We start from the raw sequence: 20,128 nt of genomic DNA, 5'->3' as shown, positions 1-20,128 counted from the left end.
AGTATACGGGACACTGTACTGTACAGTATACGGGACACTGATACAAAACTGTGCTCCGGGCAAGTTATAAACAATCAAGGAAGTGAATGATCCAGAGTCACCTTATTTACAGCGAGAGGCCTGGTTTAAGGCCCCTCACAGATTCTGATGTAAAATGATTTATTTGATTCTAGGAGCCTATGGAACCCATTGGTAAAGTAGTCCCCAAGCAATAAACCATGTTTTATTTTGGTTATCTCATTTATGTTATCTTATTTGTAGGCTCTAATCGGTATGAACTACCTAAAGTTATTCTTAAAGTACTTATTTTTGTTGTTGCACTATTTGCAGTTGTAATTGCAAATGAAAACTACATGGGAACTGAGTAGCCTAATTAGCATGCATCAGCGATGATCTTATCATGTTGGAGGAAGTTTCACATCCAAATCTGGAGTTGCCAACACAGTAACCACAAGCAAATGGGGACATGTATTTTAATTGCACTTCTCAAATCTAAAGTGAAAGAACACTATTCCCACACATGAGATGATGATTTGTTACATGGGTAAACAGCACACACACACACACACACACACACACACACACACACACACACACACACACACACTCTTTCTCTCTATGTATACAGTACCAGTCAAAAGATTGGACACACCTACTAATTCAAGGGTTTTTCTTTATTTTTTAAACTATTTTCTACATTGTAGAATAATAGTGAAGACATCAAAACTATGAAATAACACATATGGAATCATGTAGTAACCAAAAAAGTGCTAAACAAATCAAAATATATTTTATATTTGAGATTCTTCAAAGTAGCCACCCTTTGCCTTGATGACAGCTTTGCACACTTCGGCCCTCCTGTAGCTCAGTTGGTAGAGCATGGCGCTTGCATCACCAGGGTTGTGGGTTCGATTCCCACAGGGGGCCAGTATGAAAAATGTATGCACTCACTAACTGTAAGTTGCTCGTCCGCTAAATGACTAAAATGTTTTTTAAAAAGGTGTGTAATTACCTAACAATTGCTCTCTCAATGGACTCTTAATTTAGAAGATTAAACAACAATTTTGTGCTTTGCTTATCCTAGCCTTAGCAGGTTGATGTAAAGAAAAAAAATATGCAATTCCCCGCTCTTTAAAGTGACGTCGCTGCGTTCTTGACCAACCAACCCTTCCTTTATGCACGCATCTCCTGCAACTGTAGTGCGCCTTCCCTACTCGACCGTTTTGGAACCGAGCAATGCTATTGGTCTAGAGCTGCATCCATCATAGGATTATCTGTTTCGGGGTAGGTTGGTAAGATGGAACGAACGCCGAAGCTTGAGAGAAAGCTCTGCATTTAAAACGCCCAGAGAAGAATCAGCAACTACCGTGCCTCGTTTTGTCTTTTACCTTCCTCCTCTTTTCCTGACCAGTATGACGTTGTCATGAGGAATGCACAGGTTACCTGGGATCGCTGACAGCCAAGAAGTGAATATTCTTTCAGCTCTTCCCTCCCATACAAGCACAGTTTTTCGCGTGAGATTTTTTGGGGGATATCGTTTGGTCCTAGGCTAAAATAAAGCAGATCCACGTTTGCCTGCCTGCATGTTGTAAGCAAGATGATTGCGTTGGCTATGTAGTGTAATGTAGACAGGTATCTGCATAGTGTTACTTTCTGTGTTCTGCTACCTTCTTAATTGGATTGCACATCACCAGTCAACGATTTCTTCCTCCTCCGACCTCGGGTGCTGTGGACTGGGAGGAAACATGGGACTGCCCGCTCTGGAGTTTAGTGACTGCTATCTGGACAGTCCCCAGTTCCGAGACAGATTAAAGTCTCACGAACTGGAACTGGACAAGACCAACAAGTTCATCAAAGAGCTAATCAAAGATGGGAAGGCGCTCATCCAAGCACTGAAAAGTAAGATATTCCATTTGCAATCTTGTACTTTATTGTGATGATGACTGCTCTTCTGTGCCCAGCTAAATTCCCAAACAACTATGAATGAAGACATTGCCCTATCATAGAGCCCAATGTGATAGATCTCTAATGTTCCTAAAGTGGATTTTAGATTTAATGTAGCCTATATTGTATATATAAAGTTTGTATGGTAATGTTTATCATTTCCATAATTGCCTGATCTTTTCATGCCTAATTAGTTGGTTTTAAGATGAAGGACTTAGCCTAGTCATTGAACGTCATCAGTGACAGTTCAGATAGAGGGCAGTAGAACACTTGACAGGTGCTTGCTGGTTGAAGATGGAATTTGGAACAATGTAGCATTAAGCCTCAAGCTAAAGTCCATGTTCACCAATCACCAGGCAGTCAGTGTGAAGTTCAAGAGCTAGTGTTTACATTTAGCCACTGTTGTCTCATATGTGACACACACTGTTACTACACTACTATACACATTACCTGACGTTTCTGCTCCATGCTAACTCATGATAGATGTTCAAAACAGGCCAGTAAACAGATAGTCCATGCTCTTCTGTACAGTGCCCAGTCAGCTGCTATTAATGGTCTGGATAATTCTGCTTTTGTCTGTCAGGGACATCTAGAAATCAAACTGAATGACCCGTAGTGACCCCTAGTCCCAGGTCAGAGGAGAACTGGGGTTAGGGATAGTCAGCTGTTGTAGGTACAATTGGCTGTGTAGCTGCTGAATCACAGGGAATATGCCATGTGTTTTAATTGTATATTAGATGTGTATTATCCCGTGTAGCTCAGTTGGTAGAGCATGGCACTTGCAACGCCAGAGTTGTGGGTTCGATTCCCACAGGGGACCAGTACAAACACAATATGAAAATGTATGCACTCACTACTTTAAGTCGCTCTGGACAAGATCGCACCCCTTTTCACGTTATTTCGAAGCTTTCTTTTGTGTGAATTAAATCCAGAATTAACCTTCTGGGCAAGTCCCCTTGCTTTGTCCTTGTTCTGGTTGCTGGTGGCACAACAACAAGTACATGTTTGTAACCTCTACATACGTATGTCACCACTCACCACAGAGAGAAAGTAAACCTTACACTACACCAGAGGCTTTAGGCTACTCTTCACTTAACATCAGTGTCATTTACTGCTTCCCAATCCTGTTGGTTGGAGTGTGGTTCCTGTGGCCAATCCTACAGTCAGTCACAGACTTCACATAGCACCAACACTAGCAGTAGTCAACAGCCTGCCAGGCAGCCAGCCCCCCGGAGCAAGATGGATGTTCTGTAAGCAAAGGGCAACCTGTCATTAGAGATCCAGATGAAACTTCTTACCCCCGCCCTCAAACATTACATTCTTTTTAATCACTCAAATTAACCAAAATTAGGGTTTACTGGCGCTGTTCTGCAGATGTGGGGGCTGCATATTTTGATATCTCAATTGACATTAAAGGTTGCCACCTGTATCCCAGAGATAAAATGAGGACCAGGTTTGTGTGAAAGGAGCTGTTCTTTAGTTTACCTCGTGCGATTGGTCCACCTTCTACTGTATGTCACTGTCACAATAACATAGCTAACACACACATGCTCTGTAATTTTAGTGTGCAGTCATCATCGTCTAGAATGACAAAGTTATTGGGTTTTCTGAGGTGAAAGATGCTTCAGGCCTCTTGGGTATTTTTATGTGAACATTACTGAGAAGCATATACACTACCAGTCAAATGTTTTGACACACCTACTCATTCAAAGGTTTTTCTTTATTTCTTACTATTTTCTACATTGTAGAATAACAGTGAAGACATCAACACTATGATATAACACATATGGAATCATGTAGTAACCAAAAAAGTGTTAAACAAATATGTTATATTTGAGATTCTTCAAATAGACACTCTTTGCCTTGATGACAGCTTTGTACACTATTGGCATTCTTTCAACTAGCTTCATGAGGTAGTCACCTCGAATGCATTTCAATTAACAGGTTTTCCTTCTTAAAAGTTAATTTGTGGAATTTCTTTCCTTCTTAATGCGTTTGAGCCAATCAGTTGTGTTGTGTCAAGGTAGGGGGGTATACAGAAGATAGCCCTATTTGGTAAAAGACCAAGTCCATATTATGGCAAGAACAGCTCAAATAAGCATCATTACTTTAAGACATGAAGGTCAGTCAATCCAGAACATTTTAAGAACTTTCAAAGTTTATTCAAGTGCAGTTGCAAAAACCATCAAGCGCTATGATGAAAACTGGCTCTTATGAAGACCGCCACAGGAAAGGAAGACCCAGAGTTACCTCTGCTGCAAAGGATAAGTTCATTAGAATTACCAGCCTCAGAAATTGCAGCCCAAATAAATGCTTCAAGGAGTTCAAGTAACAGACGCATCTCAACATCAACTGTTCAGAGGAGACTGTGTGAATCAGGCCTTCATGGTCGATTTTGCTGCAAATAAACCACTACTAAAGGACACCAATAAGAAGAAGAGACTTGCTTGGGCCAAGAAACAGTAGCAATGGACATTAGACTGGTGGAAATGTGTCCTTTGGTCTGGAGTCCAAATTTGAGATTTTTGGTTCCAACCGCCATGTCTTTGTGAGACGCGGTGTGGGTGAACGGATTATCTCCGCATGTGTATTTCCCACCGTGAAGCATGGAGGAGGAGGCGTTATGGTGTGAGGATGCTTTGCTGGTGACACTGTCTGTGAGTTATTTAGAATTCAACCAGCATGGCTACCACAGCATTCTGCAGCGATACGCCATCCCATCTGGTTTGGGCTTAGTGGGACTATCATTTGTTTTTCAACAGGACAATGACCCAACACACCTCCAGGCTGTGTAAGGGCTATTTGACCAAGAAGGAGAGTGATGGAGTGCTGCATCAGATGACCTGGCCTCCACAATCCCCCGACCTCAACCCAATTGAGCTGTAGCTAATGTAAACTTTCTTAATGATATTTTCTCACATTCACAATCAAGGATATACTGACGGTTGTGTCCCAAATGGCACCCTATTCTATATATGGGCCCTGGATAAAAGTAGTGCACTATATAGGGGACAGGGTGCCAGTGTTTGTTTAGTTTATATTGTTGTGAAGTGAATGCAGCTAAGAGGAAGTGAAATGGTAGCTGCATTCTTTCACGTAGCCGTTAAACATCCAGGTTCAGCTGTAGAAACAGGTCCCTATAAACAGAGGCTCTAAATAACGGCCTTTGCTTTCAGCCATGTTGTGTTCTAAGTAACTGAACTTTGTTGACCCCAACAAACCTGACAAGTGACTCACTGCCTCAACATTTGTTCCCCTGTAGAAGCATCTCTAACCCTGTAAGAAGCAGAGTGGGAATCCCCAGACCAGAAGTTAGGCCTTTCTCCTGTGCACTCTGCTTGGAGGTCTCCCAGTTAATTTATGAGTAGTGATGATAGTAATTGACCAGCTCTAGTTGTCTGCTCTGGTGATGGATGAGCCCAAAGCAACCACACCCCTTACGGAAAACCACATGAATTTCACATATGCTAATGTTAAAAACATGATCTCATGTCAAATAAATGTGAAATAAATGTGACAACATGGGGATGCAAAATCTCAACATGTGATAACATGAAATTACACGTGAAAACATGATCTCATGTGAAGTGTTCCAAAAACACGTTTTGACATGATTTCACATGTGAAATGTTCCAAAAACACATGTTTTGACATGATTTCACATGCGAAATTGCATATGTGAAGTGTTCCAAAAACATGTTTGTTTTTCTGTAAGGGACACTGACTGTAGGGTCATTCCATTTGATTTCAATCACTTTTTGATCGCACCCCTTTTGATTTGAATGAAACTTTCTATACATATTTTCCCATGATGGAAGTGGTTAGAAAGTGACATTTTGGACCTGAATGCCAAAACATTCAGGAGATAGAGGTGCTGAAAGTTGACCCATTTTGCAGTGGAAAAGATAAACGGTTGAGTTTGATATCATTTTAAAGCTTACAAACAGGGTTGTCAAACTACAGTATTTTATCATTTCTTTTTACTTTTAATGTCAGTTATTGTAATGTTTTTTATATTTCCGCATATGTTGTAGCTTAGACCATGATTTGCATCATCTTAGGGGTTTGTGTTGTGCCCGCCATCGGTTGAGACACATCATGCATAGTCTTGAAAACAGGGTGGGTGTCATTTCAATCATAGAAATAGAAATCATAGAATATACCTATCCCTTCAGACCACTGCAATTTAGCTGGTACACCATTTACATTTACATTTTCAATTACTACCACAAAGATGGCCGCCGGTCCACCCACCGTCAATGTCAACTTAAATGGGAATGTATTTTCTATTATCTATATTTCTATGATTTCAATAGATTTCCTAAGGAATATTTACAGTATAATTTAAAACAACTAATATTCCCATTCAAGTCAACATTATCTGATGTGTGGACCTTCTATTTTATTCCCATTTGAGGACATTTATCAGCCGAAACATGACACCCACCCTGTATTCCAGAGCATGCTGGGTATCAACCGGTGGCGGGCACACCAAAAACACATCAGATGATGTAAAATAGGGTCTAAACTACAACATAAGCAACAACAAAAAATGAGTTTACCCGTTTTTAGATAATTGATAAATAATTTTTTTATGTAAATTTATAAAATAGTTTGACAACCCTGTTTGAAGATTTTAGATTAAATCAAACTCAACCGTTTACATTTCCCAGTGAGGAAGACATGGATGTCTCATGGTATGAGAGTGGCGAGGGCAGGAGCGAGAATTACCACCGACCTGACACACCCACTCAACCAGTAGTACCAACTCCTACCATCAGGCTGCCGATGCAGAGTCCATCGTTACAAAACCTTCAGAGCCCAGAAATCATTCATCCCCACCAGTATAAGTCAATTGAATAAATAACTGCTCAACTGTGTGTCTCTGTGTGTGTGTCTTGCCTTTCACAACAGAGACTCCCTAAAGAAAAACTCAAGCCACATTATTCCAGTCTGCCTTTGGGAGAGAGGGAGGGAGGGAGGGAGGGAGGGAGGGAGTAGTGGGGGGTGCCATTCGGTCTCGGGACATTCTGTTGAATGCATCAGATGGGAACAAAGGAAAATACATGTGTGTGTGGGGAAGGGGGTCGGTGGGGGTTTGCGTGGGCGGTATTCCTTAAGCAGTGACGTAGAGGAGGGGTAATTAGGGCACCTAGCACTCAGCTCTGTCTATTATTGCCATTAGTCAGGATATGCTCCTGACCTACACTGGCAGAACTGAACTTCATCAATTACACTCAGATGGTCCAATCATGTGTTTGGGTTATTTTGGCTCACAAATACTACCAAGATGAGCTAACACAATCCAGTTGGACACAGAGCTGGTAAATATTTGAGCTTTAGAAGCCTTATTCAGTTACATGCTTCATAATTGCATAGTCACTCAGCATTTTGTGTTCAGGCTTATTCCTTTGTGTTTCCACTCACAAGGATGTGGAACTTGTTTCCCTGGTATGCACCAGTCTAATTTTAATTATATCTATGGGCTATAAACATGTATGCACATGTTGGTTAACTGTGCCATTTAAATACATAGTTATTTCCACCACATTCGCTTCCTGTTAGTTTTTCTCCAGGCTAGTGTTATTTAAATTCTTAACCATGAGCCTGCCCTGTTTTTACAACATGACGTCACAATCACAACACAATCAGAAAGATTGGGAACTATTTCATGCTAGGAAGATTTTTAAATGACACCCTGCACACTAGCCTGCCTGCCATGAATTCAGGCCTATTTTGTTTTGTGCAGGTGGACTTCCTCCAAGCTGCCTTCACATACATGTTGTGAGTGAAACATAGCTGGCCTCTCTCTCTCTCTCTCTCTGTGCAGGAGAGCACAAGTGCTGGAAGCACTGAAGATGGCCCAATGACAATGTCAATAGGGGATACAGTTAAAGAGAACATTTAAAAAGAGCGGTGGAATCGCAGAGAAAAATGGAATTGTAAATAATAGATCAGTTCTGTTTGGTTCATTTTAAAGTCATTGCCTTTCCATCTGGTGAAAGGCGACGGTTTCTGAACAGGTCTCCACTCTGGCCTCCTAACCGTGAAAGAGGAAGTGGGACTCACACATACGGCATGTGGAGTTTATTTTTAGGCCATTTGTAATGAAAATAAGCCTATTTCTTCTTAATGACGGAAATAATGTACATGAGACATTCGGTCCATGCTTCACCTTTTGTTAAATACAGAGCTGTATGAAAAAGATTTAGCATGGGTCCTCAGATCCTCAAAAGGTTCTACAGCTGCACCATCGAGAGTAGGGCGGCAGGTAGCTTAGTGGGTAAGAGCGTTGTGCCAGTAACCGAAAGGTCGCTGGTTCTAATCCCCGAGCCGACTAGGTGAAAAATCTGTCGATGTGCCCTTAAGCAAGGCACTTAACCCTAATTGCTTATGTAAGTCGCTCTGGATAAGAGCTAAATGACTAAAATGTAAAATGTATCCTGACTGGTTGCATCACCGCCTGGTATGGCAACTGCTCGGCATCCGACTGCAAGGTGCTACAGAGGGTAGTGCGTACGGCCCAGTACATCACTGGGTGTCACGGAATCAGCCGAGGCTGCTCCTCCTCCTTGCTCGAGCAGGTTTCGGCGTTCGTCGTCCCGGGAGTACTAGCTGCCACCGATCTATGTTTCGGTGTTTGACTTGTTTTGTCCTGATTGTGTACACCTGTTCCCCATTATGTTGTATTGTTTCCCCTATTTAACCCTCTGTCGTGCATTGTGTGTTGTGTGTCATTGTATTCGTCTTCGGCAGTGTTAGTGTGCGGGTTGTTTTCCTCCTTGTATGGAGATGGTTTTCTTCTCTGGTTACTTTCAAGTAAAGTATGTTTCCAGTAAGCTCTGTGTCCTGCGTTTGACTTCGCCTACCGCATTTCACCGTCGCCACCTGACAGAATAACACACCTTCCGATGGAGTCAGCAGGATCGTCCGCGCTCAGGGGAGCACTGGAGGAGCGTGTAACCCAACAAGAGGCCGTGATCCAGCACCTGGGTACCACCATCCAAGGGGTGATGGACACCTTGAGGCGATGGGAGAGTGGAGGTTTGCCCACACCTCATCCTACGATACCACCACCATCAGCCATACCCATCGGTCTATCTCCGGAGTCCAGTGGGATTCGGCTCTCGCTCCCGAGGGCTTATGATGGCACCGCGGCTGGGTGTCAGGGTTTCCTACTCCAGGTTGTACTCTACCTAGCAACCATTCACCCGGCGCCCTCGGGATACGAGAGCGTGTCCGCCCTCATCTCCTGTCTGTCCGGCAAGGCGCTGGAATGGGCCAACGCCGAATGGGGTGGGATAGACGCCGCTACGTTCAGCTATGCGGAGTTCACCCGCCGCTTCCGGGCAGTATTCGATCATCCCCCAGAGGGTAAAGCGGCGGGTGAGCGTCTATTCCACCTTAGACAGGGGAGGAGGAGCGCGCAGGAGTTCACGCTGGACTTCCGGACGCTAGCAGCCAACATGGGATGGAATGAGAGGGCCCTCATCGACCACTACAGATGCAGCCTGAGGGAGGACGTGCGTCGGGAATTAGCCTGCAGGGACACCAACCTCAGCTTTGACCAACTGGTGGACATGTCGATTCGCCTGGATACCCTGTTGGCTACCCGCGGACGTCCGGATTCGGGGCCGTCCATTCCATCCCCCAGCACTTCCGAGCCGACCCCTATGGAGCTCGGGGGTGCTGGTGCTAGGGAGACCAGGAGGGAGGCCGTCCCCTGCACCAACTGTGGCCGCAGAGGACACACTGCTGGTCGGTGCTGGGGAGGGTCTCCTAGGAATCGAGGCAGTGGGCGACGCACTGATGAGTCATTCCAGGTGAGTAGGCACCCAACTCACCCAGAGCTCTCTGCTGATCATATGTGTATTAAAGTGGTGTTTCCAGAGGTTTCTCCTCACTCCCAGCATAAGGCGCTAGTAGATTCAGGCGCAGCTGGGAATTTCATTGATCGCCAGTTCACCTATAAGTTAGGGATTTCTATCGTACCTGTTGATGTGCCCTTCCCCATTCATGCCCTAGATAGCCGCCCGTTGGGGTCTGGGTTGATTAGGGAGGTCACGGCGCCTCTCCGGATGAAAACGCAGGAGGGTCATGAGGAGATAGTACGTTTGTATTTGATTGATTCTCCTCCGTTTCCCGTGGTGTTGGGGCTTCCCTGGTTAACAGCTCATGACCCCAACATTTCATGGCAGCAGAGAGCTCTCCAGGGATGGTCTGATCAGTGTACTGGGCGGTGTGTAGGCGTTTCCGTAGGGGCAACGACGGTGGAAAGCCCGAACCAAGTTCCCGCCTTGCATATTCCACCTGAGTTTGCCGATTTGGCTCTCGCATTCAGTAAGAAGAAGGCGACTCAATTACCACCTCATCGACAGGGGGATTGTGCGATAAACCTCCAGGTAGGTGCTGCGCTTCCACGTAGTCACGTGTATCCTCTGTCTCAGGAGGAGACGGCCGCTATGGAAACCTACGTCACCGAATCTTTGAGACAGGGTTACATACGGCCGTCTACTTCCCCTGCTTCCTCGAGTATCTTTTTTTGTGAAAAAGAAGGATGGGGGTTTACGCCCGTGTATTGATTACCGTGGTCTAAATCAGATCACCATCAAATACAGCTATCCTCTCCCTCTGATTGCTAATATGAGTCATTACACAGGGCGCGATTCTTCACAAAATTGGATCTTAGGAGCGCGTACAACCTGGTGCGCATTAGGGAGGGAGATGAGTGGAAGACCGCATTCAGTACCACCTCGGGTCACTATGAGTACCTCGTCATGCCATACGGGTTAATGAATGCTCCTTCAGTCTTCCAATCATTTGTGGACGAGATTTTCCGGGACTTGCATGGACAGGGTGTTGTGGTATATATTGATGACATTCTAATATATTCCGCTACACGAGCCGAGCATGTGTCCCTGGTGCGTCGAGTGCTTGGTAGACTGTTGGAGCATGACCTGTATGCGAAGGCGGAGAAATGTCTGTCCTTCCAGGAGTCCATCTCCTTTCTGGGACATCGGTTGTCCGCGTCAGGGGTAGAGATGGAGATTGACCGCGTTTCTGCTGTGCCTAATTGGCAGACTCCCACCACGGTAAAGGAGGTGCAGCGCTTCTTGGGTTTTGCCAATTACTACCGGAGGTTTATCCGGGGCTTTGGACAGGTAGCAGCTCCCATTACCTCTCTGCTAAAGGGGGGTCCGGTGCGCCTGCAGTGGTCAGCTGAGGCGGACAGGGCGTTTAAACGTCTGAAGGACCTGTTTACCTCGGCTCCGGTGCTGGCGCATCCGGATCCCTCTTTGGCATTCCAGGTGGAGGTGGACGCTTCCGAGGCTGGGATCGGCACTGTGCTGTCTCAGCGCTCGGGTACGCCACCTAAACTCCGCCCCTGTGCTTTCTATTCTAAGAAGTTCAGTCCGGCGGAGCGCAATTATGACGTGGGGGATAGGGAGCTGCTGGCTGTGGTTCAAGCCCTGAAGGTGTGGAGACATTGGCTTGAGGGGGCTAAACACCCTTTTCTCATTCTGACTGACCATCGTAACCTGGAGTACATCCGGGCAGCGAGGAGGCTGAATCCTCGCCAGGCAAGGTGGTCAATGTTTCTTTCCCGTTTTGTATTTAAGCTCACCTATACACCAGGGTCCCAGAACGCTAAGGCAGACGCCCTGTCCCGACTATATGACACAGAGGAGAGGTCCATTGAGCCCACTCCCATACTCCCGGAGTCTTGCTTAGTGGCACCGGTGGTGTGGGAGGTGGATGCGGAAATTGAGCAGGCATTACGTTCCGACCCTACTCCTCCACAGTGTCCAGAGGGTCGGAGGTACGTGCCGCTCGAGGTTCGCGACCGGTCATCCGGGTATTGGTCGGACAGTGCACTGCCTTAGTGAGAAGTACTGGTGGCCAACCTTAGCTAAGGACGTGAGGGTTTATGTGTCCTCCTGCTCTGTGTGCGCCCAGTGTAAGGCACCTAGACACCTGCCCAGGGGGAAGTTACAACCCCTACCCGTTCCACAACGGCCGTGGTCTCACCTATCGGTAGATTTTGTCACGGACCTTCCCCCCTCCCAGGGGAACACTACGATCTTGGTCGTTGTGGATCGGTTTTCTAAAGCCTGCCGTCTCATTCCCCTGCCAGGTCTCCCTACTGCCCTACAAACTGCTGAGGCCCTGTTTACACACGTCTTCCGGCACTATGGGGTGCCTGAGGATATAGTGTCTGATCGGGGTCCCCAGTTCACCTCTAGAGTCTGGAGGGCATTTATGGAACGTCTGGGGATCTCGATTAGCCTTACCTCAGGTTTTCACCCCGAGAGTAATGGGCAGGTGGAGAGAGTTAACCAGGATGTGGGTAGGTTTCTGAGGTCATATTGCCATGACCGGCAAGAGGAGTGGTCGGGATATATTCCCTGGGCAGAGATAGCCCAAAACTCCCTCCGCCATTCGTCCACTAACCTTACGCCTTTCCAGTGTGTTAGGGTATCAGCCGGTTCTGGCACCTTGGCATCAGAGCCAGACCGAAGCCCCTGCGGTGGACGAGTGGTTTCGGCGCTCGGAAGAAACTTGGAACGCTGCGCACGTCCATCTGCAGCGGGCCATCAGGCATCAAAAGGCGAGCGCCGATCGCCACCGCAGTGAGGCTCCGGTGTATGCACCGGGAGACCGGGTCTGGCTCTCGACCCGAAACCTGCCCCTTCGCCTGCCCTGCCGGAAGCTGGGTCGGCGGTTTGTGGGGCCCTTTAAAGTCCTGAGGAGATTGAACGAGGTATGTTATAGGTTACAACTGCCCAGGTATTATCGCATTAACCCCTCGTTCCATGTGTCTCTCCTCAGGCCAGTGGTGGCTGGTCCACTCCAGGAGAATGAGGTACGAGAGGCTCCTCCGCCCCCGTTGGACATCGAGGGGGCTCCGGCATACTCAGTCCATTCCATCTTGGATTCGAGGCGTCGGACGGGGGGCCTGCAGTATCTCGTGGAGTGGGAGGGGTACGGTCCGGAGGAACAGTGCTGGGTCCCCAGGAGGGACATTCTAGATCCCTCCATGTTGAGGGACTTCCACCGGAGTCATCCGACTCGCCCTGCTCCGCGTCCTCCTGGCCGTCCCAGAGGCCGGGGTCGGCGCACGGCTGGAGCCGCGAGTCAAGGGGGGGGGGTACTGTCACGGAATCAGCCGAGGCTGCTCCTCCTCCTTGCTCAGGCAGGTTTCGGCGTTCGTCGTCCCCGGAGTACTAGCTGCCACCGATCTATGTTTCGGTGTTTGACTTGTTTTGTCCTGATTGTGTACACCTGTTCCCCATTATGTTGTATTGTTTCCCCTATTTAACCCTCTGTCGTGCATTGTGTGTTGTGTGTTATTGTATTCGTCTTCGGCAGTGTTAGTGTGCGGGTTGTTTTCCTCCTTGTATGGAGATGGTTTTCTTCTCTGGTTACTTTCAAGTAAAGTACGTTTCCAGTAAGCTCTGTGTCCTGCGTTTGACTTCGCCTACCGCATTTCACCGTCGCCACCTGACACTGGGGCCAAGCTTCCTGCCATCCAGGACCTCTATACCAGGCGGTGTCAGAGGAAAGCCATGAAAATTGCCAAAGACTCCAGCCACCCTAGTCATAGACTGTTCTCTCTGCTACCGCACGGCAAGCGGTACCGGAGAGCCAAGTCTAGGTCCAAAAGGCTCCTTAACAGATTCTACCCCCAAGCCATAAGACTGCTGAACAGTTAATCAAATGGCCACCCGGACTATTTGGATTGACCCCCCCTTTTTTTACACCGCTGTTTATTATCTATGCATAGTCACTTTACCCCTACCTACATGTACGTATTACCTCAATTACCTCGACTAACCTGTACCCCCGCACATTGACTCGGTACCGGTACCCCCTGTATTTATAGCCTCATTATTGTTATTTTATTGTGTAACTTTTTAGTTTATTTAGTAAATATGTTCTTAACTGCATTGTTGGTTAAGGGCTTGTAAGCATTTCACAGTAAGGTCTACACCTATTGTAGTCGGCGCATGTGACAAATAAAATGTGATTTGATTTCTCCATATGGTTTGTTCATACATACAGTGGGGGAAAAAAGTATTTAGTCAGCCACCAATTGTGCAAGTTCTCCCACTTAAAAAGATGAGAGAGGCCTGTAATTTTCATCATAGGTACACGTCAACTATGACAGACAAAATGAGATTTTTTTCTCTCCAGAAAATCACATTGTAGGATTGTTAATGAATTTATTTGCAAATTATGGTGGAAAATAAGTATTTGGTCACCTACAAACAAGCAAGATTTCTGGCTCTCACAGACCTGTAACTTGTTCTTTAAGAGGCTCCTCTGTCCTCCACTCGTTACCTGTATTAATGGCACCTGTTTGAACTTGTTATTAGTATAAAAGACACCTGTCCACAACCTCAAACAGTCACACTCCAAACTCCACTATGGCCAAGACCAAAGAGCTGTCAAAGGACACCAGAAACAAAATTGTAGACCTGCACCAGGCTGGGAAGACTGAATCTGCAATAGGTAAGCAGCTTGGTTTGAAGAAATCAACTGTGGGAGCAATTATTAGGAAATGGAAGACATACAAGACCACTGATAATCTCCCTCGATCTGGGGCTCCACGCAAGATCTCACCCCGTGGGGTCAAAATGATCACAAGAACGGTGAGCAAAAATCCCAGAACCACACGGGGGGACCTAGTGAATGACCTGCAGAGAGCTGGGACCAAAGTAACAAAGCCTACCATCAGTAACACACTACGCCACCAGGGACTCAAATCCTGCAGTGCCAGACGTGTCCCCCTGCTTAAGCCAGTACATGTCCAGGCCCGTCTGAAGTTTGCTAGAGTGCATTTGGATGATCCAGAAGAGGATTGGGAGAATGTCATATGGTCAGATGAAACCAAAATATAACTTTTTGGTAAAAACTCAACTCGTTGTGTTTGGAGGACAAAGAATGCTGAGTTGCATCCAAAGAACACCATACCTACTGTGAAGCATGGGGGTGGAAACATCATGCTTTGGGGCTGTTTTTCTGCAAAGGGATCAGGACGACTGATCCGTGTAAAGGAAAGAATGAATGGGGCCATGTATCGTGAGATTTTGAGTGAAAACCTCCTTCCATCAGCAAGGGCATTGAAGATGAAACGTGGCTGGGTCTTTCAGCATGACAATGATCCCAAACACACCGCCCGGGCAACGAAGGAGTGGCTTCGTAAGAAGCATTTCAAGGTCCTGGAGTGGCCTAGCCAGTCTCCAGATCTCAACCCCATAGAAAATCTTTGGAGGGAGTTGAAAGTCTGTGTTGCCCAGCGACAGCCCCAAAACATCACTGCTCTAGAGGAGATCTGCATGGAGGAATGGGCCAAAATACCAGCAACAGTGTGTGAAAACCTTGTGAAGACTTACAGAAAACGTTTGACCTGTGTCATTGCCAACAAAGGGTATATAACAAAGTATTGAGAAACTTTTGTTATTGACCAAATACTTATTTTCCACCATTTGCAAATAAATTCATTAAAAATCCTACAATGTGATTTTCTGGATTTTTTTTCTACTCATTTTGTCTGTCATAGTTGACGTGTACCTATGATGAAAATTACAGGCCTCTCTCATCTTTTTAAGTGGGAGAACTTGCACAATTGGTGGCTGACTAAATACTTTTCTTCCCCCACTGTACACTCATAGACATTGGCTGCACTCTCATTATTTACGCAGCAGGTTAGGAGAATTTACGTGGCAGGTTAGGAAAATTATCTCGCCATGACAGCTACCATGATCCCAGTCATTCCTGCTTCAGGCCTCTTGCTGTAAATCTGAAAGTTTGAAAAAAAAAAAAGAACCCTTACTGGACTAGCTGATAGAGAAAGGCATGAGTGTGTAGACTAAGCGTTCCCTCATGCAGCCTGTCTAAGGGAATACTTGTTTGTGTGTGTCGTGAGATAAGTCACAGTTACACTGATAAGTAGCTGCTTTTATATTCTGAGTGTCAGGGACACTATACAGATGTACTGTGTAGTCGTGTTGCAACACCAAGGGTAGGCTAGGGTCATTCAGGATATTGTCATATAGAGACTGTGCTGTATGTATAGAGACTGTGCTGTATGTCATCCAGGTTGGATGCTACTGCTGTTGCTGTACTTTGTGCTTTGTTACACATTGATTGCATCTATGTGTTGACTTCCATCATTCTCTTGCTGTGGCAGCATCATAAAAGATTGTGGGAATAGAACAGTGCAGGTCAGGAACAGGGAAGTGCTGAAGGAGGAAGGCCTGTTTACAATCTCCTGGAGGTTATCTGACTGCTACTATGTCGTCCTAAAGAAGGAACAAGGTGGAAATCCTAAACAGAGCTAGGGCTGTAAATTAACATTTTTCATTGGTAGCACATTTTATTTATTTATTTGTAATTGATTGAGATACAGCCTTTAATGAGCCTATATGAATTCTAGCTACGTAACCCTAGAAACAAACATGTAACCCTATACATACATCTGTTTATTATAAAAGCTAAAACGTTGATACAAATACCTGTCATTGAAATTCTGAAGACATTTGTGGAATATTAGGTTTCTACAATGTGTAAAAACATTGTTTCCTATTGAGATGCATTACATTGAAAATTGTACACTGTCTCTTTTAAGAATGTCAAGTTTGTTAGTGAAGACATGCAAATCTGTCATGTTTCATTGCTATGATCATTGATCTCCTGAAGAAGCTATCCCTTTCCCATTATTTTTCCAGATACAAAGTTTGGTTTTCCAGTACATGTGTTTTGTGTTAATTTACTGTGTAAATTCTTAAAAGTAGTCATTGTGCATAGTGTTTTTGTTTGGCATACATTTTAAAGCGATAAATCTAAGTCTCAGCCCAATTCCATTACCCTGGAATTGCCCATATGTCACCCACCACCTGGATTCGGTCATATGTAGCAAAATGTTAAATTGTGTTTTTTTTACATTGGATAAAAGTATAGACTCAGAGCTAGACAATTGTATATCATACACTGCATTTGATGAACAATGGGAAACTAATTCTGCTTTGAAAGTTGTTAAACTTGTAACACCACTTTTGAGAAAATGGCCCTTGAATGTTTTGGTACACCTACTGGAAAGCTCTTCTTTGTCTACGCCCGTTCAGCATCGTTCATACCCTCTTAAGCTTTAGCCCCACCCATCTCTTTAAGGATTTACATGTGAGGCCATGTGCCAAACAGAGTGAATAGTGTAGTAAACAACCAAAGATTTCAAGACTAAAAGTGGCAAAAGTAGTAGCTTACAATAAGGGAAAAACTCCAGGTAAAAAAACATTTGTATCTAGTCCTTGGCCCATATCCTAATCTGACTTTGGTGCAGGTCATGTTGTTCTTCACATTACCGTCTCTGGTAAACAAACACTATATCAAATAAAATCTAAGTTTATTTGTCACATGCACAGGATACAGAAGCTGTAACACTACAGTGAAATGGTTACTTGCGTAGTAGCAATATCAAAAACAGAAAGTGTCCAGATAAAAGTAATGTATAAATATTTTATCATTATTAGATTACGCTTACCCAGACACACTTGTCTAAATTGATGGGTCATGTGAAATAAATGATATAACCACCCCCCAGCCACATCTAGCTAAGTGGATGGGTCACTATTGTCTAGACATGTACACATGTTCATGAAATACAATAGATGGCCGTAATCACCCCCAGACACACGAAGTGGAGTCTTTTGTTTAGACATGTAGCTAGCTAGCTAGCTAGCTAAACAATTAACTGGCATAATCCCAACTCATACTACTACCAATGCAAACATTGTCATAGCTGTAGTATGAATCTGCAGGTAGCTAACGCTAACCAGTTAGGTTCAATGTTAGCTAGCTAACATTAGGCTATAACTAGCAATGCAAATTAATTTCTGATTCTAATAATATTGCTACACAGATCATACATGTAATGTTAGCTATCGAGCCAGCAAGCTAATGTTCGCTAGCTAGCTAACAGTACGTTTTAACTTGCAAACGACTTTTGGACAAAATTTGAAACATATAATATCTGAAAATGTAGCTAGACTCTTACCCGTATACATGGATGAACGCTTCATGGCAGACTGGAACCATGTAACTCAGTTTTGTTTGTAGCTACAGTGGGGAGAACAAGTATTTGATACACTGCCGATTTTGCAGGTTTTCCTACTTACAAAGCATGTAGAGGTCTGTACGTTTTATCATAGGTACACTTCAACTGTGAGAGATGGAATCTAAAACAAAAATCCAGAAAATTACATTGTATGATTTTTAAGTAATTAATTTGCATTTTATTGCATGACATAAGTATTTGATCACCTACCAACCAGTAAGAATTCCGGCTCTCACAGACCTGTTCGTTTTTCTTTAACAAGCCCTCCTGTTCTCCACTAATTACCTGTATTAACTGCACCTGTTTGAACTCGTTACCTGTATAAAAGACACCTGTCCACACACTCAATCAAACAGACTCCAACCTCTCCACAATGGCCAAGACCAGAGAGCTGTGTAAGGACATCAGGGATAAAATTGTAGACCTGTACAAGGCTGGGATGGGCTACAGGACAATAGGCAAGCAGCTTGGTGAGAAGGCAACAACTGTTGGCGCAATTATTAGAAAATGGAAGAAGTTGAAGATGACGGTCAATCACCCTCGGTCTGGGGCTCCATGCAAGATCTCACCTCGTGGGGCATCAATGATCATGAGGAAGGTGAGGGATCAGCCCAGAACTACACGGCAGGACCTGGTCAATGACCTGAAGAGAGCTGGGACCACAGTCTCAAAGAAAACCATTAGTAACACACTACGCCGTCATGGATAAAAATCCTGCAGCGCACGCAAGGTCCCCCTGCTCAAGCCAGCACATGTCCAGGCCCGTCTGAAGTTTTCCAATGACCATCTGGATGATCCAGAGGATGAATGGGAGAAGGTCATGTGGTCTGATGAGACAAAAATAGAGCTTTTTGGTCTAAACTCCACTCGCCGTGTTTGGAGGAAGAAGAAGGATGAGTACAACCCCAAGAACACCATCCCAACCGTGAAGCATGGAGGTGGAAACATAATTATTTGGGGATGCTTTTCTGCAAAGGGGACAGGACGACTGCACCGTATTGAGGGGAGGATGGATGGGGCCATGTATCGCGAGATCTTGGCCAACAACCTCCTTCCCTCAGTAAGAGCATTGAAGATGGGTCGTGGCTGGGTCTTCCAGCATGACAACGACCCGAAACACACAGCCAGGGCAACTAAGGAGTGGCTCCGTAAGAAGCATCTCAAGGTCCTGGAGTGGCCTAGCCAGTCTCCAGACCTGAACCCAATAGAAAATCTTTGGAGGGAGCTGAAAGCCCGTATTGCCCAGCGACAGCCCCGAAACCTGAAGGATCTGGAGAAGGTCTGTATGGAGGAGTGGGCCAAAATCCCTGCTGCAGTGTGTGCAAACCTGGTCAAGACCTACAGGAAACGTATGATCTCTGTAATTGCAAACAAAGGTTTCTGTACCAAATATTAAGTTCTGCTTTTCTGATGTATCAAATACTTATGTCATGCAATAAAATGCAAATTAATTACTTTAAAATCATACAATGTGATTTTCTGGATTTTAGGAAAACCTGCAAAATCGGCAGTGTATCAAATACTTGTTCTCCCCACTGTACATCTTGTTTGGCCAGCATTGTGTAAAGTCACTCCGGTTCACACTGACCGTGCCGTGCGCAGAAAGCAGCCCATCACAACTTTTTCCAACTGATCTGTCGATAGCGCCTGCTAAATTCAGGGCATCAATGTTGTTGAGAAAAGTAGCAAAACTTTGGTAGTTCTCGATGGCTAACGTTATATCTTTCAGAAACGCTGCGGTAGAAAGGACTATCAACACTGAGCAGCTCACATTATAGACAGAAGCGTGCTACATGGCAGACCAATCCAAACTCATCTCCCGGCATGTCCAGCCCATCTATTATCTCAGCCAATCATGGCTAGTGGGAAGGTTCCTGTCTTTTTCCGTGGCTAAACCAACTAGCCTGTTTTTAGAGAATTGTATTTAACCTGTTCATAGTAGTTTCCAGGAAGAAAGAGAATGCAGTTTTGTCGCTAGTCTTGCGTTCCAAGTCTTGAATGTGAGGAATCCTGGAAGTCCAGGTTCCTCTTTTTCTAGGTCCTGCATCAGAAACGTTACTGTCTTTT

At 45.1% G+C, this 20,128-nt stretch overlaps 1 protein-coding gene across 1 annotated transcript in view; it reads left to right on the top strand.

Moving 5' to 3' along the window:
• The first annotated feature begins 1,362 nt into the window (after nt 1-1,362).
• Nucleotides 1,363-20,128, top strand: part of LOC311142811 (rho GTPase-activating protein 26-like) — a 137,096-nt gene continuing 118,330 nt past the window's right edge. Inside the window, exon 1 of the mRNA XM_084178501.1 lies at nt 1,363-1,899. Coding sequence (XP_084034627.1) covers nt 1,746-1,899 — 154 coding nt within the window. The 5' untranslated portion in view covers nt 1,363-1,745. The remainder of the gene's footprint in view (nt 1,900-20,128) is intronic.

This window comes from Coregonus lavaretus (genome assembly GCF_964263955.1).
Source record: "Coregonus lavaretus genome assembly, chromosome: 15".
Classification (NCBI taxonomy): Eukaryota; Metazoa; Chordata; class Actinopteri; order Salmoniformes; family Salmonidae; genus Coregonus; species Coregonus lavaretus.
The sequence above is the reverse complement of the archived record's forward strand: the minus strand, read 5'-3'. Positions and strand labels throughout refer to the sequence as shown.